The sequence below is a fragment of the Vipera ursinii genome, assembly GCF_947247035.1.
Source record: "Vipera ursinii genome assembly, chromosome: 6".
Lineage (NCBI taxonomy): Eukaryota > Metazoa > Chordata > Lepidosauria > Squamata > Viperidae > Vipera > Vipera ursinii.
In genome coordinates this window covers 56,558,042-56,584,877 of record NC_139515.1, presented here as the reverse complement: position 1 = coordinate 56,584,877, position 26,836 = coordinate 56,558,042, and the positions used below count along the sequence as shown (strand labels likewise).

Below are 26,836 nucleotides of genomic sequence, written 5' to 3'. Positions count from 1 at the left end.
GTTCCTTTTATTTTCCATGTTCATTTACTCAAAGTACCATTAAGCTGAAGGTTTACTCTCAAGCAGGAGCACATATGATTGTAAAATGCATTATCTCACTGCTGTTGCATTATAATCCACTAATAGATACCAAATCACAAATGCATAGGGCTGCAGTCTATAGCTGATGGCAGCACCTAGCTAATCTTGCTTGAACCCACAAAACAGAATCAGATTTAATATTTATTATTTTGATAGGAGATCATGAAGACATCCCATGGCTGTGTGAACAACAAAAAAAATCTGGAAGAAGGCAAGGGCAAACCCATTTTATAGTTTAGCCAAGAACATGACCTGGAGTATGAGTATGGTAATCACAAACTGATGCTGACTAGGGGAAATATTTACTTTTACCATATAGTAGAGTGTAGTTACTGAGTCTCCACAGCACAAATCCAAGAGATCACTAAATGGCAGCAAAAGGTTGGTGTTTTCTGTCCCTTTGATGCCATTTAGTGATTGTCTGAATGTCTGCAACCCAAACCTTGCAACTCTGCCTTCAAGCCTCCAGAGAAGGAAGGGAATCAAATATAGATAAATATGGGCAAGCATTTCATTTCCTAAGATGTGATGCATGCTATCCAAGCTGTCAGCTGTGGTCTTCTGTTGAGCAGCTAGTACAATGTGACCCTCAATTGCCCTGGAGCCAATTATGCTGGTGGAAAAATGATTGATATGAAACACAGCAAACATTTTTGATAGGAAGCACATGGATTCCTATCAACATATCTTTGATCCAAGTACTGAACATTAAACTCATAATATCTGAAATAAAAGTCCTGGTTTTTATTTTGTGGCACTTTGAGGATTTATTATTGTTTATGATAAAATGATCTCACTGAAAGTTTTAATATAGTGAAAAAATATTGTGATATATTATTTCACATTAAAATTTGTACAAGTTTTTATTTTTTTAAACAGGAAGTAAGAAGGAAAATGCAAGGACTTAATATTCTACAAAGCTGCTGTTTTGTCCTGTATAATTCAGTTCTGCTTTTTACTAAGCACCCCTCATAGTCAAGTTAAAGTTGTACTAACTGACAAAGTAGGGTCAAAGCAATTACAATCTCCATTACAATTACATTATGTAACCCTTTTCTTTCTTCTTGAAGAGCTGCAACAATTTTCAACTTTTCAGATTAAAAACAAAACAACCACGGGATTACAAATCTACAAAATCTATTGGATCAAATACCTTTGCTTCCTAACACTGACTTTGACACACACACACACGATTACAGAACGTCGGATAATTTTCTCAGATATTTGCACTTAGTACTGCAACCGCGTTAAGGATCTATCTTTAATGGCAGAGACCAAGTGCCGAGGAGAACCCTTGTATTTGCGTGTGTCTGTCTGTGTGTGCATATTTGTCCCACCCTCCCCGCTTCTTAATGTCCTGGAATTACGCGAGTTGCTTTCCTTCCCTTTTCTTTGCAGCTCGAGGCTATTTTGCTCTGTGGAATAGGCTCTAATCTGGCATAGAGGAACCAGCAGCAACCCCCAAACACACCATTTTCTTTCCCCGGGATTTCTCTGTATTGTTCTAGCACAGCAAACCGGAGCTTGTTCCATGTCTCCGCCGTCAAGGGCAAAAAGGGATTTCGGGCGAGGGACTTCGGCGGGGTTTCCGAGGAACAAAATCAGAAGGAAACTGCATTGACTTCATCAAGCACCCGAATTAAATGGGCCAGGGCGCGAGGCTTAAGTGATCCGGAGGGGTGGCAGCGAGGAGGAGGAAGGGGAGGCAGAGCCAGAGACAGCACTGCAGCAAATACACCACCATTCTATGCACACCCGCCACTTACCACACGAATCGGAACCGCTGAGGAAAAGCAGCTTAGGAAAGGGAGGCGTCCTTTAGAAAGGCGATCCTAAACGGGACGCGATTCAAGCAAAGCTCCGGCAAATAGTCATCTGGAGGACGTAGGCAAAGGGAAGGAGGCAAGACGCGAGACTCAGCACACACACGCGCGCGCGCACACACACAAACACCGCACGGCCACAGGGAAGTCTTTCCACGATCTACCAAACCTGTAAGCGGCGATTCGCTGTGCCGCAGCAGCCAAACGTGGGGCGCAGGGCAGCCCCTGGAGCACTGCAGCTAAATGCAGGCAATTGGGTCCTCCCTCGCCGGGAAAAACACACACACACACACACACACACACACACACACACACACACACACACACACACACACACACACGGAAGCTCCGCAGCGGGGATTCTTCGCTCTGCCCCGCTGCCTTCCTATTTGCGCGCGCGTGCGTTTCTCTATGTGGGGGTGGGGGGGCGCGCCCCTCTGTGGAGGGGGAGAGGAGCGGGAAAAAAGTGGCGGGAGCGACCCCGCCAGCCTCAGGCTTCTTGCTCGGTCAGCCGTTGCCAAGAACTAGCAGGATTGGAGCCCTGGCAGCCGGGCACTGAGGCGAACAAGCCCCGCGCACCCTTTCCCCAGGCTGGGATCGGCAGACTGCTGAGGCGCCGCTTTCCCGGGCTCCCGGAAGCGTTTCGCTACGAGCTGCCCGCTGACCCTGGTATTTGAGGAGGGGATCCGAAGTCCCCAAGATCCGAATGATTTGGAGTCAACCGCACTATTTCTCCCCCACGCCTCAGTCATCCCAAAGCCACGCACGGAGAGGACAAAAGTGTTACAGGAAGAAAAGCAGAATGACCAGGCTTATATATCTTACAGAAAATAAATACACGTCTTACAGTACGGACATTAGGAATTGTTTTTCTTTTATCCGGTGCAAATACTGTATAAAAGTTATGCAATCGCGTCACAACCAGAGATCCAGCGTCATAACAAACTGATATGATATGTATGCATGTATTTCCAACTGAATTCCTCCAGAAAGCCTCGATTAGGTTTCATTCTTATTTTGTATGCCATGGAAACAAGTGAGAATACGGCTTACATATTTAAATGCAATTTTTTTTAACTGGAGAAATAAGAAAAGTGTATAAGTGTTGTGTCAATCTCAGGGATGGAAGTACTATATATTGGTACCATTAAAAACTTTTTTTAAAAAAAGTTCTCTTACCTGATACTTTCAAAAATATATGTAACTATAACTAGAATCTTGCTTCTCAAATGTTGGGTAAAAGATTAAAATTTCAGATTCCAAATAACTTTACAATATAGTAGCATGTTTCACTCACTTAAAAATAAACTTAATAATATTAGCAAAAGTACCTGGATTTAAATCCAAAATGCAATGTTTTGACACATGGAAAATAGTTTCCATATTGCTGCAGGTGCAAATTTCTAAAATAGTGATTCATCAGTTTTGAAGACTAATGGAATAATTTTGCAGAGATCTGACACTCAAGAAAATATATTTGTAATATTTCAGTTAAAAAACTGAAATTATTCTTACTGTCAGGTTGAAGCCTAGAGACGACACAGCAAAATCTAATTCAGTTCAGTCCATTGTTTGCTTACATCTGGACAAAACCTTGCCAAATAAAAGCAATAACTTTCTAAGCTACTAGATACAGTATATCCTGAGAGATTCTAGATTTGTCTATACTGAACTTCTTCCCCTGTCCCACCTCCAGACTGGCATTGCAATCTCTAAATTTGGACCTCTCTCTAGGAAAAGCTCTTGTGTTGCCAAAAGTCTCCCTCTCTGCTCCTTCAGGTGTATATTCCATCACATTCACATACAAAAGTAATTAAAATATGCAGAATTTATAAATAAATGCATGCAGGAAAAGCTAAGATAGATCAATATTCATAATACACATGAATGTGCATGCACATTCTGTTTGTATTCTGCAAATATAAAAACATATTCTTGGCCTTTGCTAGAATCAATTTAGCTGTTTGTGTTGGCCTTTAAGTAATAATCCTACTTTTAAAAATCACTTATATGCATTACTGCAAGATTTCAGGGTAAAAATTTAGATTAATAGTTTAGTTTAGTTTACTTTTATTATATTTGTATACCGCCCTTCTCCCGAAGGACTCAGGGCGGTGAACAGGGCACATATAAAAAGTACAGGATACAAAAATTAAAAAGAATTAAATAGTAGCCCAGCTAAAACAATCGATAACAATATAAAAATCCCCATTAAAACCCCAACATATCCCCATCAGGCCAGGCCGGCTTGTTCAAATAGATGGGTCTTCAGACTGCGTCGGAAGGAGCAAAGGTCAGGTGCCATCCGGAGCTCGACCGGTAGCTGATTCCATAAAGCCGGAGCGCCCACAGAGAAGGCCCTCCCCCTGGGGGCCACCAGCCGACATTCTCTGACCGGAGGCACCCTGAGGAGGCCCTCTCTGTGGGAACGCACAGGGCGGAGGGAAGTTGACGCCGGCAGCAGGTGGTCCCCGAGGTACTCCGGACCCATGCCATGTGCTAGCTCTCTTAGATGCCCATAATGTAGAAGTCCTATTTCAGTGTTGAAAACTTACAGAAACTTTCATAAATACAAATCTATGAGGACAATGTTTTTACTTTGATAAGTAGTAGATTACAAAATAAAAAATGCAGACCAGGATGGGCAGCATGGACACCACTGGTACTATAAATCCTTTCTAAACCACATTTATAATCAGTGTTTGTTTTGTGTTTGTTTTCATATTAGCACTCCTAGAAAAAATACTGAATGCAAACATCATAATATCTAATAAAACCTAATTTCTGCACCTCTTCCAATCTATTGTGTTTGTTGAGACCTTCTGAGATTGCTAGTAAAAGAGTTTAACAGTTTCTCACTTGGCAAAGAAATATTGGAGTAGGATTCATATATTAATGCAAAAAATTCTTAAAGTGAACATAAAGATTAAACCAGAAACTTTCCCTCTGGGTCTAATGGAAAGAGAACTGAGAAAAAATTGGAACTCTGATTTTATATATGGTGATGCCAGCAAGATTGCTCTATGCACAAAAGTGGAAGGATGCCTCGATTCCTACCATGGATGAATTGTTACAAAAGCTGATGGAATTAGCAGAGATGATCAAATTGACTGCTGATAAAAGAAAACAACATAAGTACTTTTGTTTCTACTTAGAAACCGCTTCTGGATTTTGTGCTTGAGGTGGAAAAAATATTATGATTTTGAGTTTTACTGATTAGACTGATTTGCCAATACAGAAATGGCTAGTGCATACTACTATAGAAATATAAAAAGTTGATTGTAATGTCTGATTTTACTACAACAGAGAGTCGGAAATCAATGCCTTTTGTTTCTTCCCCTCCCTTTCTTTACACCTTTTTAGTTTTCTCTTTTTTTTACTGTTGCCTCCTACAATTTGCTTTTGTATTTTCACATTTTATATTATAAAAGAATAAAACTAATAAACAGTTTCTCACTTAATGATACTGTTAAAGTGCCACTTTTCGAGTCACTTTGGGGTCTGCTTTAAGTGTCCTGGGAGGTTGAAATGCTGTGATATTACTTTATCCTTGTTTTATGTCCTGATATCAAACTTATTTCCCTTAATTATATCATAGAAGGTTTGTTCTATATATAATGCAGAGGAGCATTCCTGGCACATGATTGCAAATGTCGCAAAAGCATGTACCTTTTAAGAAAATTTGTTAGTTGGAAATGGTGTTATCAGGCTCTTGATAGAAACAGTGATAGAAAAAAATAATGATTCAATGCCACTATATCATTTTATAAATAATGTTGGAGTTTCTTATCTTAGAATAATTTTTATGCCACGCAAATCACGAGCAAATGTATAATTGATTGTTATATCTGCACATATATATACTGCTCAAAAAAATAAAGGGAACACAAGATAAGACATCCTACTATTAAATTCAGTACATTGTGTTGTTTAAGTGTTCCCTTTATTTTTTGAGCAGTATAGATCAGAAACAAGTTAAGAAAGATCCCATACAATATATATGCGATGTGTGTGTGTGTGTAATTATCTCTGGTATAAACTCATCCCTTTGTAGTAGACTATATAGACTAATAATCTTTTAAAAAGTTTAATGCAATGCTTACTTTAAATGTGCTGCCTTCTCAGTCTTAATTACATAAATGCATTTTAAAGCAAGAGGCAGATTTTTTCAGACTAGTAATAATTTGGCAATTAAGAAATTGGAAATAAAATTATTTTGTGCAGTGCTCAAGCACAGAAATGTTGATGTGCCTGAGGTTAATCACTAAGGGATTCATTGCATTTGAAAAGACCTGTAAGAGTGATAGTAACCAAAACTATGTTAAAATGTCTTATCGACTTGTATCACTGCATTCCATTCCAGATGGTCTTCAAAGGTAACCTCATATAGAATAATTGCAATGGTCTGTTTAGCAGGTGCACCAAAAATGAGAGATCAGGGGCAGGCCCTCCCAGTCCTGGAACTAAAACTCATAGCCATTCAGTTCTGCTTGAAATGAGTGATAGCATATTCTTCCCCATTCAGATTCAACAGCTTCAGAGCACTGGGAAAAAATCTTGACAACATCAATTGCTGTGCCAAAGGTGATTTTTTACAAGGCACCTGGACTTTCTTGCTTTTTCTTTGAAGACATTTCACTTCTCATTCAAGAAGCTTCTTCAGCTCTGAGCTGAAAAAAAGCTGAAGAAGCTTTTTGGATGAGAAGCGAAACATCTTCATAGAAAAAACAAGAAAGTCCAGTTGCCTTGTGAAAAAGCATCTTTGGGATAACTATGACCTGGATGACTGAGAGACATTAGACATTAATTGCTATGTATTGTGATATTGCAAAGGGAACAGTTTGGAGTAGGGGTGGGCTAGGAGGTAGTAGCTGACACTGTAAATATTCAAAACAGAAAAGAGAAGCTCAGGGTTGAAACATTGAGATCTTGGTATTCGCTGAACTTGGGTTTTCTTCTTGAGAACTAGTTAAGATTGTCAGTGCTCTGATAGGCAAGAATGGGGTTTGTTGCCTTTTATGTGACAGATTGTTCTACCCATCTTGATAGGGATTGCAGTATATGGTACTTGTTCATGATTCATCTACCAGAATCAATTAGTTGTATTGGTTAATCTAAGACTGTTTCTGCCTGTTGTGTTGGGTTTCACTTATATATGTATTGTTTTCTGGGTATGTAAAAAGGAAAGATGTGTCCCAGAATGTTTTATTCTGTCTTGGCCTTTGCTTGATTTTTTTTGAATAATTTATAATCAAGTATATATCTGTTGATGATTGATCTATCAGAACACCAGACTTCTAGAAATTCTCTTGCATTAACATTGTAATGGCCAGATAGTTCTGTCATAAACTACATCATCATTTCATACTATTTTAGTGATAAATTGCATCAATTAATTTGTATATGAAGTAAATTAGAAAAGAAAATAATATAGCTCAGTTTTATGGTTTATATGGATTATACAGAACCTACAAAAGGCTTGTAAACAGAACAGGCATCCCTTTTAATCCATGAAGTTTTTCTAGATTTGCATCAGCTTCATCATAGGATAAGGAACTGGACGGGCCTACTGGGGTCAATTCAGGTACAGAACTATTCTACAAGCATCTGAGGATCTAAACCAGTATAAAAGTTATTAAAGGAAAGTTAAAATAGGAAAATCAATGAATCCATTAATGGTTTTTCTCCTTAATATTGTTCATATTATTGAAATCAAGTGAAAACTGCTTGTTCCATAAGTACATATAGAAAATGAGCCCAAATATTGGCTGGGTGAAGACTGAATAATTGCATTTGAAAGCTATTTTAGTACAGTGCAGCAACTAATACAAATAGAAAAAGTCCTGACTGAGCATAGATAAGTAGCATTTCTAGTACTTTTTTTAATAAATGGATTCTTTTCCTTTATTATTAATGGCATGAAAAATGAATGTCAGGGAAGGGCAATGAAGATGATCAATGGTCTAGGAGTTATATCCTAGGTATAGTGCTTGAAAAATATTTAGTTTGAAAAGAGATGGGGGAAATATGATAACTACAATATGCAGGAAAGAAAATCAGCAATGGCAATGTATGATTGCTTTTTTTACAGCATTACCTTGATGATTTAGCAGCTAGATCTGAAAAGGAGGAAGAAAGAGTAGGTCTGAAAAACAATCCCTAAAAGGGAGAATTGGAGGAAAATTAAAAATGGTAGTTTGGGAGAAGAAAGAAATTGAAACTGAAGGAAACTGGATCGGTGCTAGCAATTGATTTTTCTACCTAGGGGATTTACAAGAGGACTAGCTGGTAAGAACAAAGATGGTACATTCCAGAAACTTTTTGCAGTTAAGCTTCTCATTAGGACTGGGCAAAGAGGGAGAAAAAGTTGCAAAGAGCCTTGAATTGTAGGCCTCCTTCCAATATTGTTTTTTCTTCCCTAATGAAGTGGCTCAGTGGGTTAGGATGCTGAGCCTGTCGATCAGAAGGTTGGCAGTTTGGCGGGTCGAATCCCAAGTGCTGCGTAACAGAGTGAGCGCCTGTTACTCGTCCCAGCTTCTGCCAACCTAGCAGTTCGAAAGCACGTAAAAAATGCAAGTAGAAAAATAGGGACCACTACGGTGGGAAGGTAACAGCGTTCCGTGTGCCTTTGGCGTCTAGTCATGCCGGCCACATGACCACGGAGACGTCCTTGGACAAGTGCTGGCTCTTCGGCTTTGAAACGGAGATGAGCACCGGCCCCTAGAGTCGGAAACGACTAGCACGCATGTGCGGGGGAACCTTTACCTTTACCTTTAATGAAGTTCATAGGAGAAAGCCTGTTATTTTTGCTCCTTTACAGTTGAGAATAATAAACTCTACTAAATACTTGTAAGTATTTGTAAAAGTACCAGCTAAATGAAAGGGACAAGATGCACTCATTCCTACACTATGAGATATGAAAAGGAAAGAATATTAACCTTAATGTTCTTATAACTCTGGCAATAATGCTCTTCAACTGAAAAGATGTCACCCAGAATTCAAGGCTGATTTTCTGTCATTGCAAAGTGGACTTTATATAGTAATGGATCTATATTACAGGAAGGTAGATTCTAATTTAATTTCAGAAAGAATACCTAATAGTAAGCGGCGTTTGACCACAGAGGTGATGACCTCCCCTTTCCAGCAAGTATTCAAGTGTAGGTGAACAGTCTTCTGTCTTAGAAATTTTAATTTGGATTCTTGTGCATGGAACAAGAAAATGTTCAGCCATTTATTCAAAATTAAAACATTTATTTTGGAATTTTTACATTTACCATAGTTATCTAGCCATTTCATGTTTTCATTAGTTGTTCTAATAAGAAATAATAAGCTAACAGATTGAATACTATAATCATCAAACTCAGAACATGACTCAACAAATCTTAGCACCTTCAGAAAACTTATTTGGTAAGATGAAATCTGTCCATAGTTTTGCATCCCTTTTTGCCCTTAAAGACAGAAAATACCAGGGGGGTCAGGCTTATGCTTCTTTTGGCCACACAAGGTCTCAAGGCTACTTCCCCACTTAATCTCCCCTGCTTGCCTGGCTGGGAGTTTTCCAACATCTGGTTCCTTTTGGTTTAGGATAATTGTTTCTTTAAATGAAAATTCATGAATAAAAGAAGCTTGGTATAAACAAGTGTCTGTTTAGAATCAGTTATTCTTCTACTTCAGTGGGCTGTATTTTCACATTTTATAATATACTTTTTCTTTAGACACATGTACCAGTATAAGAGCACTCTGCAATACTTACAAATTTCATTTCCTTATCTTAAAAAAAGTTTGTTGCAAATCCCAACAACTAAATGCTGATAGCAGAATTCCAAGAGAGAAAAGTGTCTAGAAAAATATTTTTATCCCTTTTCTCCATTATGCACTGCCTTGATCACAGACTAATCTGGCCTGCTTTGCTTTTGTATCCAAATCATGAAGCGCTTCCTGCTTGATGACTTTCATTCTCTATTATTCCCCTTGCTTTTCCTTTCTCTTTGATATTGACAATGCCTCAAAATGAACTTAACCATTGTCCATTCCTTGCAAAACTCATTTTCCAATAATGATTACCCTACAATTTACTGGCCAATTTTCATGCAGGATACAATTTAGGAAGTGGCTCTGATCAATGATCTGCAATCTTTTGTGGGTCAAGGACCTTGCTTGTCCTTTAGAAGCATGTTAGCAATGGTGCTCTAAACAACGGATGGGATAGGAGAAAAGGTAAGTTTGATTTAATTCAAATTGAGTGCAATTAAATATCACTAATTATATCTGGTTATTTAATAATTTTCTTCCGTAATATAACAATTCTCTCTATTTTTGGAGAGACCTAGGAAACTATGCTCAAAATTTTAAAGTTCATACATGAGGCATCAGATTATATACTTATTCTATATACTTTAAACCACGAACCCCAATTTCAACACAAAAGCTATGATTCCTTTCCCCAAATCCTTTTACCTGTGAGGTTTTCATTAAGCGAATCCTGACTGCTGCTGTCACTGCAAGAAGGCAATGGAGTGACAGAAAGTGAAGATGGGCAGGACAAAGGAGCAGATAAGTTGGTCTGTGGGACATAATACCGACATGTGCCAGCCTCTTCATAGAAAGGCAAAGGCAGAGGATGGAAAGCTTGAGAGCAGGGATTTTTCCAATGAGAAAGTCCAACTGAGAAATGACCAGAAGCATCAAAACCTGAAAACAAGCAAAGTAGGCACTAATATTAGAAGAGCCTTACTGGATAGACAGGCCTTTTGACAGAATATTATCTTTGAAAGACTAACAGATTTGGGGATAGGGAAGAATTCACCACTCTCTGCTGTTTCAAAAGACATTTGGAGATTTATAGCCTTTATTATTTTTACAAATAAGTCAAGGTGACAAACATATCTAATATTCCTTCCTTTTCCTATTTTCCCCACAACAGGCCCGTGAAGTGAGTTGGACTGAGAGAAAGTGCCTGGGCCAAGGTCACCCAGCTGGCTTTCATGGTTAAAGCAACTTTAGAACTCCTGGTCTCCTGCTTAACCACAAGACCAAACTGGCTCTAATAAAATAACTATTTGGTCTTATTTAAAATTGTTTATTTGTCCTTAGAACGTGCATAGTGAATATGTCCCCTTTTCTATGTTCACTTCCAGATTTGCTCCAGGGTAAAAGAAAGTGAGATATATTCTTGCTAAGTGAACCTAAGTCTGCATACAAGATTAAATCCAGCCTGGAGCATCTTTATAAGTGTGCCTAGTAACTAATTTTTTTTTAAAGCCAGTCATGTTTACAATAATTCCGTTTGAAACCAGTTATACAAAGCAGAATGTATAAACTTATGACCAAGTTATGCAAATATGTGTACAGAGTCTAAGAAACAATAGAATCTTGTTTCCTACAACCCTGAAGATTAGGTTTTGGAATTTCTTTTCGAACGTGTAAATATTTTTTTTCAATAGTTCTAACAATCTAATCATGACATTGTCACTAAAATAAATCTTTAGCAGTATATAGAAACTTGCTTATTTGGCTCCTATATAGATGGTCCTCAACTTATAACTGGTTTCCTAGTGACCATTCAATGTTCCAACAGACCGCCACAGAGCTACTTACAACCGAGATTTGAAGTTTTGACAACCAGGTCCCTCCCGCAGTCATTTGATTACATTTTGGATGCTGAGCAACCAGCCCACATTTATGTTTGTTTGTAACATCCTGGGGTCACATGACTGTGATTTAAGATGGGTTTTTTATGCCATAAACTGGCATTTACTTTTAATTTCCAGCAAAAAAAACACCCATTGTTGAAGGTGGATTTTCTTAACAACCACTGTGTTCACTTTACAACTGCCACATTTGCTTAAGGAGCACAACAGACAAGATAATAAAGTTGGGCACAATCACATGGTGACTCACTTAATGACCAACACAACTTAAGACCAGAATTCCAGCTTCAACTATAGTCATAAGTTGAGGACTAACTATAGTGCAAACACAGGCAGGAGCAGTTATCATTAAAGTTGTAAAACGAACAGAATAAAACTCCTGATAAAAGAGAAAATAGGCTAAGATGATATAAGCATCCAGTTCTTAAAGATTTGAGATTAAATATGCGTATTTATAGAGTCTTGATTAAATTCTCCCCCAAGCTTTATTGTTGCAAATATTCACCATATAAAGCAACCTTCTGCCTCAGGTTCTTCTAGAAGTTCTTCTTCGAACTAGTTAATTAAAAGAAATGTTTGTTAGCTTCCTACTGTTTGTCCCAACCACCTAAACCACCCATCTTTTCTTTCTTAAGGGTCTTTTTATATCACACTGGAATGTTTGCATTTTCTTTATCAATTAACAGTCTTTTGCTGGTTTTCTAGACAAAGCAAGCATGCCTCAGTGTTTGGCTGATTCCTATTTACAGGTATTGGTCATATAAGACATTTGACCAATGGTGCCAAAGATCTTAAACTTGATATTAAATCACTGAATTATGAGAAAGGATTTCTGAATCACCACAATGGACAACATGGTCTGAATTAGGTAGGAGTTACCCATTGCTGATCTACATAAAACTCATCATCAGTCAGAACTATTGATCTCATAATCAACCTGAATTGTAATATATTATGTATCTGGTTCCTATCTAAACCCAAAAGATCTAATTCAGCTGATTAATGATTTTCCTTGAACTACAGTCACCCTCTCATAACAAATCTTAACTATAAGAATTGCAACTGTTTTAGGCTTAATATGGGAAATCAAATCCAAGCTTTGGAAGAAAAATTACAGTATAGCAGCTCTTCAAATTCATTTACCTATTTATGTTCTTTATACAATTTTTATAGACTATAAATAGATATAATTTTGTTGCAAAACTTGTGCATAAAGTTGTTACAATATCTACTGTAAATTAGTGGAATCACAAGTGTCAACATTAATTTTTTTATAAACTAAAGGGAAAACAAAGTGTATTCAGTTTCTTACCTACTGTAATTTGGCTGATGCAACTATGGTAGCTGGTTCCAACAGAAAGACTGCTGCTGCCATGAGAAATATTATTATCTAAAATAAAAATGCAGGAGAATGTATTCATATATACATAAACACACACACACACATAAATATGCATATAGATACAATACAATGATTGTAACTAAAACTTTGTGAGTATTTGAGTCTTAAGCTTTGCTACAAATCCTCTTTGGACTGGACATTTAGACACTACAATAAAGAGGAAATGCATGACCAAAAAAAGGACAAAGATGGACAAACCTATTGGTTGAAATGCATGTATGCTAATGGAAATATGTATATGCAAATATATATTTTTTCTGTAGTTAATATAGTTAATCTCAGCATAGTGGGCTACTCTACTCTATAACAGCTCTTTAAAAAGACTGTTTTGGATCCTTGGCCATCCTTATGACCATTTGTATGCTTACATGAGTACTTTCCCCTTTAAATAATGGAATTATGATGACAATCCAACTTAGATAGTATGCTTGTGGATATGTATGGTATTTGCTTTGGAATGAAGGTTCTGATTTGGACTAATGCATTTCAACCATTTCTGTAATTAATTATATTACTGAGTAATTTGTTCAGAAATCCATTTGTGAAAGGAAAATACTTTAAAATGTAGGGATCAAACTCAACTTTTGCTATAATTAGTCTCTATTTGCTTTTAATGATTATTAACTATTTGTTTTTCTACTGATGAGAATCTCATCTTAAATAGCATCTCATTAATCTAGCACTTATAAAATAGTGTGCCAACATTTATATGCCAGAAAAAAACAATTAATAAAACCTTGATTTGTGAAAAAGCTACTCTTCCTTTACTATGCAGTATACATACATACTTCTCAATTCTTCCAAATGGATGGTATGTTTAGTTTATTAGTGGCACTAATGTTTCTAAATTAATGGTTTTGACTTTTTAAAAAAGTATGCCTTCTTTGCAAATGAAAGTTCAGGTGATACCCCAAAGTTTTAAACAGCAGTAGATAAAATATGATAGATGTTTGCTCTGAATTTTAAGATTAACCTTTAACAGTACTAGTAGAGAGACCAAAATAGCAGTATGAGCCCCAAATTCATATTTGCAAAATGTGCCTACCTGTATTTACTCTGAAATAAATTCAATTCCATCTAAAACTACTGTGTTAATATGTATAAAAATTCAGCCTAAATTATTCTTTCTGGAATGCTCACATTCAGTTCTAGCATTTCACTGCATCTGAAACCAAAATTCTATAAAAACTGTCTTTAAAAGTACAATGAAGCATTTTCTCTTCACCAACAAAAGTGGGTCTATCTTAGACATTCAATGGCAACAACACACTTACCTCATAGTTAACGTCATTTAATTTCCTATTTTAACCTAATTTTCTGTGGTTGCTCTACACAGTGAACTCACAGTAAACTGGGTGCATAAACATGCTAGGTTAAAATAAAGGTAAAGGTTCCCCCGCACGTGCATGCTAGTCGTTTCCGACTCTAGGGGCCGGTGCTCATCTCCGTTTCAAAGCCGAAGAGCCAGCGCTTGTCCAAGGACGTCTCCGTGGTCATGTGGCCGGCATGACTAGACGCCAAAGGCGCACGGAATGCTGTTACCTTCCCACCGTAGTGGTCCCTATTTTTCTACTTGCATTTTTACGTGCTTTCGAACTGCTAGGTTGGCAGAAGCTGGGACGAGTAACAGGCGCTCACTCTGTTACGCGGCACTCGGGATTTGACCCGCCAAACTGCCGATCTTCTGATCGACAAGCTCAGCGTCCTAACCCACTGAGCCACCGCGTCCCTAGGTTAAAATGTGACTGGCTATATAGTAATACCATGTTTCATATGAATATATCCATATAGCCTTTGGACTGAGTAAATAAAAAGCAAGGTGAGTTTCCATAATGCTTCTTCCTCCTACAGAAGCAAGGCAACTGGACACCTAATACTTTGTTGTATACAGAGTAAGATACCATAATGATCCCATATTTTTATACACTGCTAATGATATATATATATATATATTAGTAAGAGATGTTTTACCGTATTCAGGAAGAGAGCCCATTCTGCTGCCTTTCTCGATGGTGTTATTGACAGGGGTACATAATATAGTCAAATCTTTCAGTGATGTTTGCAGTTCTGCTTTCTGAATAGCTCCCATTTTGCAGCAGATCTGATTCCTTGTGCATCTGCTTGGTTGAAGTCTTCTCCGCAAGTTCCCCTCTGCTTCTGAAAGTGGCAATGTACAGAGGGCCCACATTCTAAGCCAAGACCCCCCTCACTGTTGAAACAACTGGAAGGTGTTCTTCCTCCAGCATGTTAGCTAACGCACGGGCTGATTCTCTTCCACATGCCGCTGCTTCTGCTGGTGCTATTCTGAAACTGACACTAGGGTGGATTCATTTTTGTAAAGTTCTTCGGAATGCTCATTTCTACCTAGGGGAAACAGAAATAGCAGGCTTTTAGCTGCTTCAGCTGCATAGATATATAAAGGACAATTAGGAAAGAAATGTAATCCTTAAGCAATATTCCCAATATAAAATTCCCCCTTAGACCATTTTTATAGACAGAATAAACACAAATGTAAACAATAAATCCAGCCTAGATTTACCATGGTTTATAAAATCACAATTAGTAAGGTCACATAACACACTAAGCCAAAACTGAACAACCTGCAGTATACTCTGATTTAGCATAAAGTGTAAATTCAGCATAGTATTACTGTATCCATTTTTTTTCTTATGCAAAAAGAAAAATGGTGATGCTGTGGATTAGAAACAAGATTTCTCTGCAAGCTGGTCACTACGGAGTTTCCATGTAGTGAATTCAGCATTCAGAGTTTCCATTTACAGCTTTAAAAGAAAATATCAAAGTACAAGCTCAAGCAACAAAGATGATTAGGGGACTGGAGGCTAAAACATATAAGGAACGTTGCTGGAATTGGGTATGTGTAGTTTAATGAAGAGAAGGACAAGGGGGGACATGATAGCAATGTTCCAATATCTCAGGGGCTGCCACAAAGAAGAGGGAGTCAAACTATTCTCCAAAGCGCCTGAAGGCAGGACAAGAAGCAATGGATAGAAATTAATAAAGGAGAGAAGCAACCTAGAACTAAGGAGAAACTTCCTGACAGTTAGAACAATTAACCAGTGGAACAACCTGCCTCCAGAAGTGCTGAATGCAACACTGGAAATTTTTAAGAAGAGACTGGATAGCCATTTGTCTGAAATGGTATAGGGTTTCCTGCCTGAGCAGAGGGTTGGACTAGATGACCTCCAAGGTCCCTTCCAACATCATCATCATCATCATCATCATCATCATCATCATCATCATTATTATTATTATTATTATTATTAAACATTTATTTATTAAACATGAACCTCAGTCAACTGAACATTCAAATTGACTGGCACTAATGGTTGACATGGGTTGCTGCCAGCATCCTAGGTATCAAACAGGTATTGCTTAAAATGTAAGATGTTCTGAGGAGTGCAGTTTTTTGTAGCTTTGCTGGAGTTATTGCAGGAAGCTGCAATTTCTTGATGTATTTTGCAAAGTTTTTGGACGTAGTTCCCAGTGCCCCAATGACAATGGGTATCACTGTTACATGTTTCATCCATAATCACACAGTTTCGATGGCCAGGTCACGGTATTTCGTAATTTTTTCCAGTTCAGTGATATCAATCAACTGTACGCTTTGGTTCTCTACGACTGCAATATCTGGGGTGTTATGTTCCAAATGGCAATCTATCTGTATTCGGAAGTCCCACAAGATCTTCACCCTCTCATTCTTGACAACTTTTTCACCCTATGTTCCCATGACTTTTCAGACACAGGCAAGTCTTATTTTCCACATAATGCCCAGTGGATTAGTTTAGCAACTTGGTCATGTCTAGCTTTATAATTAGTTTGCATGATTTTGCTGCACTCACATATTAAATGTGAAACAGTTTCAAATTATTATTATTATTATTATTATTATTATTATTATTATTATTATTATTATTATTATTATTATTATTATTCAAATAAGAAAAAAATCCCACTGGAAAAATAAAAAATAAAAATGGCAACATATATGACTATTATTAACAGCTCTGTTACAATATTTACAGAAGGCTTTTCAGAATCCTAGTAATATTATAGCCTTCTACAATATAATGATATGAATAATGATACTGTCCTAAATAGAATGCTGAATGAGCTAAGCAGTAGCAAGTGTATCCCATGTGGCTGTGTATAAACTGCAATATTTCAATATTGTTAGCATATGTACTTGGAAAAAAGTACTCATCCCTACATGGCTACTATTTCAAGCAATTTTATGACAGAAGATTCCACAGATCCCTGAAACTCTGTATTATACCTTGGGCAAGGTTAATATACTTGGAACTATGATTATTCATTTCAGTCAACCATTCCAATCACATCTGACGTAATCATACATGCTTACTTTCAAATACAGTAAAATATTTTCCTAGAGTGGTTCCTAACTAAATAATGAGATTTCTAATCATAAATGCTTATTTGTGTATTTTTTGGTAAAGGAGATTTTTCATTGGCCAAACATCAGACCTCAATCTTATCTAGTATTCTTTTAAACTTCTGTGTTATTATACATCAAAACAGACATTGCCATGAGCATGAAGGAAATGTTTCACTTTTATTATGTTAACATAAAGGCTGAAACATCCATGTGGGGTGTGTGGTCAACAGTATGTGCCAACTGTGGGCATGACCAAATGATCAAAAGCTCATTCTCTTTTGCATATGTGTGATGTATTTTAAAAGGGGGCAGACATTTGATCTTCTGCTTATCCTTGTTAGTTTGACACTCTTGACCAACCTATGGATGCCACTGGATAAAGCTATAGTCTTCTGCAACTCACATCTGAAACCCACTATTTGGATATGTTGCTCTCTTGTGAGAAAACAGAAGCAGCATCTAATTTTTATCTTACTTGGATCAGCTATGTTCAGCTAAAGCTGGCTAAGTGGTGCTGTCTGTTTTGAGCCTATCTCAACTGTTTGGGCAGCTGTATCCAGGGAGTACTCTTTTCCTCCAAGAATTGGGGAAAAGTAACTATGAATATTTCAGCCCCAAACTGGGACTTAGCAAAACATAGTACATGTTTGTTTGGTGTAGTTTGCTTTAATTAAAAAAACAAAACCCTGGAAAGCTTTAAAAAAAACCTGGGGCATGAAGAAGTGCCTGTCTAATGAACTGCACAGAAAAAAAATAATCCCAGAAAATTTTGGAAGCAAGTCAACAAGATTAATTTTCTTTCCCCACCCTCCCCAATACATCTTCTTCATTTTGGGTGAATAAATAGGTCACAGATGTTTCAACACTCCACACAGACATGCATTCTGCTGTGGAATAGAAAAGGGATGAAAAATATCCAAGTCCACTTAGATACATTTAATATAATAAAAAATACCAAAACATATCCTTCTCATGTACACTGTCGCTGTGCATATCTACAATGGGCATTCATGGAGGATACTATATTACTTCTTTTTTAAAGCAATTGTCCAATAGTCTAATTTTCTAAATAAAAAAAATATTTATTCCATAGTTCCTCCTTTGGTTCTCCGTACAATCATATTAATTGGTATGATTCCTTTTCCCTCAAGGAGCAGCCTGTTGCTATCAGAGCAAGCCACCTGAGAATGACTGATCTTGAATTAGAGCCTGGAAAGCCAGTGTAAGAGACAAACCAAGGAAAATCAACCTTTATACTTGGCTTAGAGAACCAGCATTCCCTTCTTGTCCAATTAGTTCAATACTGTAGGTCACCTTTTACAATTTACTCTCTCACAGAATTGTTATATAGATAAGATGGCATGGTTCAATCAAACATATTGCCTCAAATATGGAAGAGGAACGATAGAATAAAAATAAAATAAACAATGATCTGCATATGGAACTTCCATGAGCAGAAATACACACATGGAGCGTACAATAACAATCAGAGGGAAGAAAATCTTCACTACTTGCATCTTGTCCTTTTGCCCCTTTGCTCCTCCACTCAAGAGGAAATTTAACTGACTCCAGGGATCTTAGTCCTGAAATATTCCTACTTACCTTTTACCAGTTTTGGGGGAAAAGAAGAACTCATTGGGTATAGTAGCCAAAATTTCTAAATGTAAAACATTAGGGGTTTCATGCAACACTAGCGAACAAGTTATTGATAAATAGCAGAATGAACTTACAGAAATCATGCAGCAAACATTGCTTAGGTTTATAATAGATATATTTGAGTTATATAATTTATAATATTACATTCCTTATTATTATTATTCTGATCGATATAAAAGCACATCAAGGGACTGTTACTATTCTGTTTCATTTAATAAAAGCCCTGAATCTTTTCCTCAGTAGTATGCTTATTTTCTTTGAAGCTGAACTAAACCTATTAGTTGCTAAGACAAAGCAATCTGTAATAAAAAGTGCTCACCTAGACTGACATGTATGCTGAATACTTGTTCTTAATATATATCCTTGGTTCACCTTTCCCTGATGAGCTGCATGCTTAACCACGCTACATTATCATTCTTATCTGAGGGGACAGATCAGTCTCTACTAAAGACTTTTCATTTTCTCTCATATTTTAAGATCAGTTATTAAATTGCCATTGTTAGTAAAATTGTAATGAATCAAAACATTAACCTTACATTCCTGACACCAAATAATTTATTTATGGAAATTCTAGTCTGCATCCCAGCAAAGTTAATGCAACATTCACACTGATTTTTACATGGCACTCTCAAAGTTAATACAAGGAGTCTTTGAAGTAGCAAAACTGCTGATAATTTATTTTTTAAAATGCTGCAGGTGCAACACTGTTTTGACACCAGTAATAAGTACTTTTCAGGTATTATAAAGGTTCAGTTCTGTAATGTGTACACATAATTTATGATGCTCTTATTTCAATGCTAGACTCAGCAGAACAGAGCTCCATTGGACATACTATTCATCAGAATAACACGTGGTAGTAATTATATTTTTCCAGTGGCCATCACAGAGGTCAATACAGAATGACTCATAGTGTGTTTTGTACAGAAAGATTATTGCATCATTCTGGCTAAATTGGTAGGAACAACTTGAAAGAAAGCAAGTGTCTTTTCCTATCCTATCAAATTGACTGATTTGTAATAAAACATTATATGGGAAGATAAAATGAGATCGATCTTTGTTTATTAAATTATTACAATATTAAAATACCTGCTTTTTAAAATCTCCTAGGTAGTTTGCAAAACATCAATACCTAGAAAATGTACAAATAATATAAAGTGGATTCATTATATAGGGTGTAAACCTGGAATTTACTGAAATAACTTCAGTGTAGAATTCCTAAAGAGAATGTTGATGACTCTGGCCAAATGGTCAGACATGTTGCTTTGTTCAGAAGAGGCCTCTCAAAGGGCTGCTCTGCTTACAAAGTAGATGCTTTGGGGCAGAAAAGGGTTCCAGTTTCTCTTCATTCAAATAAATCATGTTTAAATTATTTAAATTTGTTTTACTGTATTTCATTTTATTTTCTTAGATAACTGTATTCTTCAAGGTGGGATTAGATAAGGCCTCAAAGGGTTGCTAAATTACAGCTCCGAGCATTTTTCCTCAGTGGCTATACTGGAACTGCAAGGAATTCAACAATTCAAAGTCTATAGATTGTCCAACTTACAACAGTTCATTTAGTGACCATTCAAAGTTACAACCGCACTGAAAAAAATGGCTTACGAGCATTTTTTACACTTAAGACCATTGCAGCATCCCCATCGTCACATGATCAAAATTCAGATGCTTGGCAACTGGCATGTATTTTTGACTGTTTCAGTGACCTGGGGTCATGTGATCATCTTTTGTGACCTTCTGACAAGCAGTCAATGAGTAAGACATATTTACTTAAAAACTGTGGTACTAACTTAACAACTGCAACAACTGTGGCAAGAAAGGTTGTAAAGTGGGTTAAAACTCACTTAACAACTGTCTCACTTAACAACAGAAATTTGGGGCTCAATTGTGGTCATAAGACAGGTATCACATGTACTATGCAGTTGTTAGAAAACGTAACTTTTCCTACATCTACTTTTAAATAGGGATAAGAGAAGAGAGCAGAAAGAGTGGCTCATGAACTACTACTTGTTTTTACTAAGCAATGTCAGGGTGTTTCTATATATTATTTTTATTATTATGAATAATAATTGCAACAGTAAAAGTAAGAATTGCAGGTGAAGATAGACTTCTTAATAAAGAGCTTTGGTGTACTAGCCTTCACATGACCAACAACATGTAACTTCTGTTAAAAGAAATAAGGAAAGCATGCAAAATACGACTTCTAGAATTCTTCCCAATTGTTTCATCATTCTAGTATTGTCCACTAGAGGTCCTCAGACTATCAAGAAGTTGTCATTTTACTTAGAAAAAAAATTCTAGCACATCAAGTAAACAAATTGGATATTTAATGAGCAAAAAAGTGAAACAGATGACAGCGGAGCTCTTTACTAATTTTGCAATGTTCCCTTTATTATTTAGGTAGTATCTGAAAGTTTAAGCAATATGTTATGGGGTGTGTAGAAATGAAGAAGATAAGCTATGAAAATATTTCTGCAACTTTAAGTCTTTCAAATTGCAAGTTTATGCTCACATGCTAAATTAAAATGTAGTGCACTGACCACATGGAAGCATATAATCCACTCAGTGAATCCGAAGCAAGCAACACAGAGTATGGATAAGTGAAGGGTGCCTCGACCTTTCTATGGCAATATCTGCATTACACCAACTAAAGGATTTTTGAATGCACACTTTCGCATTCCTAAGAATTTATCTTCAGTCAAGATGGTAGCACAAAAAGGGGCTTAGAGACTTTTTTTAAAAAAATCTTAATTTTAATAGTAAATTTAAATTTAAATAGTAAATAACTGTAACATAACAGTAGATAGGCCAAAAGGGCAGAGAAGCAAAGTGCAGAAATTATACCATTTATTATTAATACCCTAGGTAAATCTATTAAAAATGCAAGATTGTCAACTTTTAAATAGCTGTCACTACTACTAATAATAATGGTTGTCAAGTCTGGAAATAAATAAAACTAAAAAAGAGAATTAATTTCAATTAAATATTCATATTAAATATTTAAACTGGGGTCAGGATAAGCTGATAATTAGGAAACAACTGTACCAAAAAGGCAAAGGGCCTCATTTTGCTGATTGTACTCCAAGTCTCAAAAAAGGAACACAAGCTTTTGTTACATCTTTACTCATATTTTCTCATGCAAATATGAAAAATTTTAATCGCTGCAATTAAAAAAAAATAGATAAAAAGTGATATTGAAATTAAATCAGGGGACTTGAGATAAGAATTATTGATGATCCACCTATCAAATGCTAGATGGCAGTGGCTATTCTGGAAATAATACCTAACTTTGCAATCATAGAAGTATGTTTGAGGTTTGTACAACTTCAGGAAAGCAGAACAATAGAAATGAAAAAAACCATTAACTGATATAATTCAGAATATGCCAATCTCTGCCTGTTTTTGTTAGATGAGCTATGATAATTGGAGATAAATATCCTGGCCCTGGCAACAGAGGTTTAACACACATACAAACACACACATAAACAGGAAAAAGGTATCTATATCTATCTATATCTGTATCTCTGTAGCCACACATACATACATATATACAGGTAGTCCTCAAGTTACAACCACAATTGAGCCCAACATTTATGTTGCTCAGTGAAACATTTGTTAAGTGAGTTTGCCAAATTTCACAACCTTTCTTGCAATAGTGGCTAAGTAAATGATTGCACTTGTTAAGTTAGCAACACAGTTGTTAAGTGAATCTGGCTTCCCCATTGACTTTGCTTGTCCAAAGGTTGCAAAAGGTGATCACAGGACCCTGGGACACTGTAGCCATCATAAGTATGAACCAGTTGCCAAGCATTTGAATTTTGATCACAGGACCATGGGGATGCTGCAATGGTCGTAAGTGTGAAAAATGGTCAAAGTCACTTTTTCAGTGCTGTTGTAACTTTGGTCATTAAATGAACTGTTGTAAGTCGAGTACTATCTATATACGTTTTGTCTGTAAATTCACTAGTAACCAGTGCACTCATCAAGTTATTAACTAATTAATGTTTATTGTGGCTTTTTGAAGCATTTACTATATTTTAAAATAACTTGTTGAGTTGAGCAGGCAATTTCTTTGGAAAAATCATTGAACCCAAAACTGACTTCTATGCCATATGGAGGAGCATCTGACAGATAATCCAATAGTCTCATCCTTTTCATGTACAGAATCTGCTTCCTTCCATGTTGTGCAAGAACTATAGTATAAGGTAAAGGTAAAGGTTCCCCCGCACATGCGTGCTAGTCGTTTCCGACTCTAGGGGCCAGTGCTCATCTCCGTTTCAAAGCCGAAGAGCCAGTGCTTGTCCAAGGACGTCTCTGTGGTCATGTGGCCAGCATGACTAGACGCCAAAGGCGCACGGAACGCTGTTACCTTCCCACCGTAGTGTCCCTATTTTTCTACTTGCATTTTTACGTGCTTTCAAACTGCTAGGTTGGCAGAAGCTGGGACGAGTAACAGGCGCTCACTCTGTTACGCGGCACTCGGGATTCGACCCGCCAAACTGCCAACATTCCAATCGACAATCTCAGCGTCCTAACCCACTGAGCCGCAGCATAAACAAGCTATGGACAGCAATGACCAACAAAGTCATCACACTGTGGTTTCTAACCACTGTGTCATATCATGGCTTTGAGGCTATTCCTGTTAATGTTAGAATCAGCAGATTACTATGGTTGTCCAATTAGCAAGAGTGACAGTGGATCACCTATAATTTGAAGATATCTGGAATAATGAATTAAAATAAAATACAATATAAAATAACATAATAAAATAATCCACAGAATTTAAAAACAATGGGAGAATGGAACAATAGAAATAATAATCAGAGAAGCAACTGAGGCCAACAAATGCATACAAATACATACTTCATTCAAAGGTCTTTCCATCTATGTAGTTCCCTGATAAATTTGAAGTCTATGTCCTCAAATAGGGTGTGATATCAAATTTTGGAGAACTTTCAATCTATATCCAGTAAGACAGTACAGATCAGATGCAAGAATTTGGGATGTGTTGCAATAAGGATACAGCAAGCTATAACTTGGGATTTGTATAGCTCTGATTCATTTTTTTCTTAGCTGTAGATGCAGCTCATGAGATGCAACTGCTTTAAAGAAAACTTACACTGAACAGAAGGCAAAACTGCTGTCTGATGTCCTGTTCCACCAGTGCCATAATGTGTATTCTGAGGCAACTGGATCAGTTAAGATACTTCAGTAAAACCATAGTTAAATAAATGTGTCTTAATGCAAAGCACAGCCCTGTTTCTTCACAGAGGGTTTCTTACAATTACCATGCAAATAATGGTACATTAATACATCCTCACCACTAGATGGGATGTGTTCTCTAGCTTTATAGTTCTACTTTGTTTTATTTTTCTAATTTTTGCAAACATAATTATTCATTTAGGGACGTGGTGGCTCAGTGGGTTAGGACGCTGAGCTTGTCCATCAGAAGGTCGGCAGTTTGGTGGGTTGAATCCCAAGTGCCGCATAACAGAGTGAGCGCCTGTTACTCATCCCAGCTTCTGCCAACCTAGCAGTTCTAAAGCAAGTAAAAATGCAAGTAGAAAAATAGGGACCACTACGGTGGGAAGGTAACAGCATTTCGTGCGCCTTTGGCGTCTAGTCAAGCGCTGGCTCTCCAGCTTTGAAACAGAGATGAGCACTGACCCCTAGAGTCGGAAACGACTAGCACGCATGTGCAGGGGAACCTTTACCTTTAATTATTCATTTATATTATTACTGTAACCTGTATTCACTGATAGCTTAAAATATAAACATTTTAGAGCATGAATGGAGAATGAATAGGAAAAATTTGCATGAGGGAGAAGGGTGCTAATTGAAGTCAAAGCTGCAAGCAAACTGAACTGTACTGAACTGTATGAAAAAATGGGGTCAGTTAGAAGGCTGAAAATACGACTTCAAGCTGCCTAGAAGGTGATTAACACATAACTGAATACTGAAGCCTCTAAGAAAATGGGCATATAGCCTGAGCTAAAGAATTTGCAAAAGGTGGAGGAGGATAAGTCCCAGGATGAGCTAAGCTGAGTGACACCCAGAAAAGCTTGAGAATACAGATACAAACAACAATTGAAGGTCTGTACACATCTACAGCTGAAGCACTTGAGGTCACGTACACTCTAACCATGGGCAAAATGCTCAGTAATCTAAGGGAAGAATTATTCTGCTATATGATAGTGTGTGAAGTTTAAGAGAACATTGATAATCAATTGTATCTTTAATAACTATGGATTGTTCTAAATTTTGAGATTGGTCTAATGCTTGAATTATTCAGTAGTCCGCTTTTGTAATCGTGCAGTGCAAGACTGATATTCTGACCTGTGTGGGCTGGTAGGTAATTCTCTTAAGTAGAAATGTGACTTTTTTATTTGACATCTATAGCCACCTATTTTGAAACAACCCTTTGTGGCACATCAAACAGTAAAAATCCAAACCATCAATATAAAACTCAACAAAAAGAGCCTTAGTGGAGCAGTGGGCTAATGCCTCCTTAAGTAACACCAGCTGCCTACAATTAGTGCAGGTTCGCATCCCACCAGGCTCAAGGTTGACTCAGCCTTCCATCCTTCCCAGGTAGGTAAAATGAGGACCCAGATTGTTGGGGGCAATAAGCTGACTTTGTAATAATGCCACTGGGGGGGGGTTGAAAGCCCTAATAAGCAGACATATACATAGAATGAAGGCTATTGCTAAGCACATTGATTTGTGCTTTAAATTGTAAGCCGCCCTGAGTCTTCGGAGAAGGGCGGGATATAAATGGGATCAACAAAAAAAAAACAACCACGGCACCTGGGGCAGCACTCTCCCATACATCCACGCACCATCTTATTGGGCTCCAACCACATCCTACTTCAGCCTTTGTGGGAAGAAAGAAACAGTTCTTTCAGAAGGGATGAGGGTGGGGGCTTGCCAGGTTTCTTGCGGAAGGATGCTCCGCAGGGCAGGGGCAGCTACAGGAAAGGTGCACTTCCTAGGTCCCGCTAGGTAACCTAATTTAAGGGAAGAGACCTGGAGTTTGCCCATCCTGTCTGAGCTCGTGGAATGGGCAGATATCCTCAGGCATATCCTGCAAGTAGCCCGATCCCATGCTAGCCCTCCCTATCTTCATTTTGTGTATAACAATTCTGTGCATTATGTTGGTCCAATTTATTTGGCTAGCTCTTCTTCATGAGATAAGACATTTCCCACGGGCAAAGATTATAAACCATCGAACCACAGAGAAAAATAAAAGCTTCAGAGAAATGAAATAAATAAACTATTATTATACAACTTCTCAAGTTTATTTCTCAACACAATGGACATTCATTTAGAAGAGAGGATGGGAATGAAAACATTGAAAATGTTTTTTCGGAAGAGACTCGGTCTTGTCAAAGGTAAAATTTTTACTGAAAGATTTTGATGAGGTTTATATAAAGTAGCAATTTTACATACTAACATTTTTATGGAAACATTTTACAATCCAAATGATATTCCTGGATTCATGGTATTGATAGAATACTTGTCCAAACCTAACTTAGTGAATATTTGGCAATCTACTAATCTTTTTAATGAGAATATAGCTTGCTTTTTCCACACATAAGAATTGTTCTAAGCTAGCTTTCCCCCACTCTGCTAATTCATTGATATTTAAAGTTAACTCTTAGATGTATATGTTATTATAATTTCAGACCATACTTCTGTGAAACTTACAGCTTTTTAAGTGGTTCTTGACTGTGGCTTTGTTGAATGATACAAATGATATAAAGCAGAGAACAATGCCTTGGTATGATTACTGTTAAAAGTTTTTATTTATACA

At 37.1% G+C, this 26,836-nt stretch overlaps 1 protein-coding gene across 1 annotated transcript in view; it reads right to left on the bottom strand.

Annotated features, from left to right (window-relative positions):
• The window catches only part of ANO4 (anoctamin 4), a gene marked incomplete at both ends in the record, with an annotated part of 108,193 nt that extends 93,148 nt beyond the window's left edge, over positions 1 to 15,045 (bottom strand). The window contains 2 exons of the mRNA XM_083365360.1: positions 10,362 to 10,595; positions 14,928 to 15,045. Coding sequence (XP_083221486.1) covers positions 10,362 to 10,595; positions 14,928 to 15,045 — 352 coding nt within the window. The remainder of the gene's footprint in view (positions 1 to 10,361; positions 10,596 to 14,927) is intronic.
• Positions 15,046 to 26,836: the final 11,791 nt, after the last annotated feature.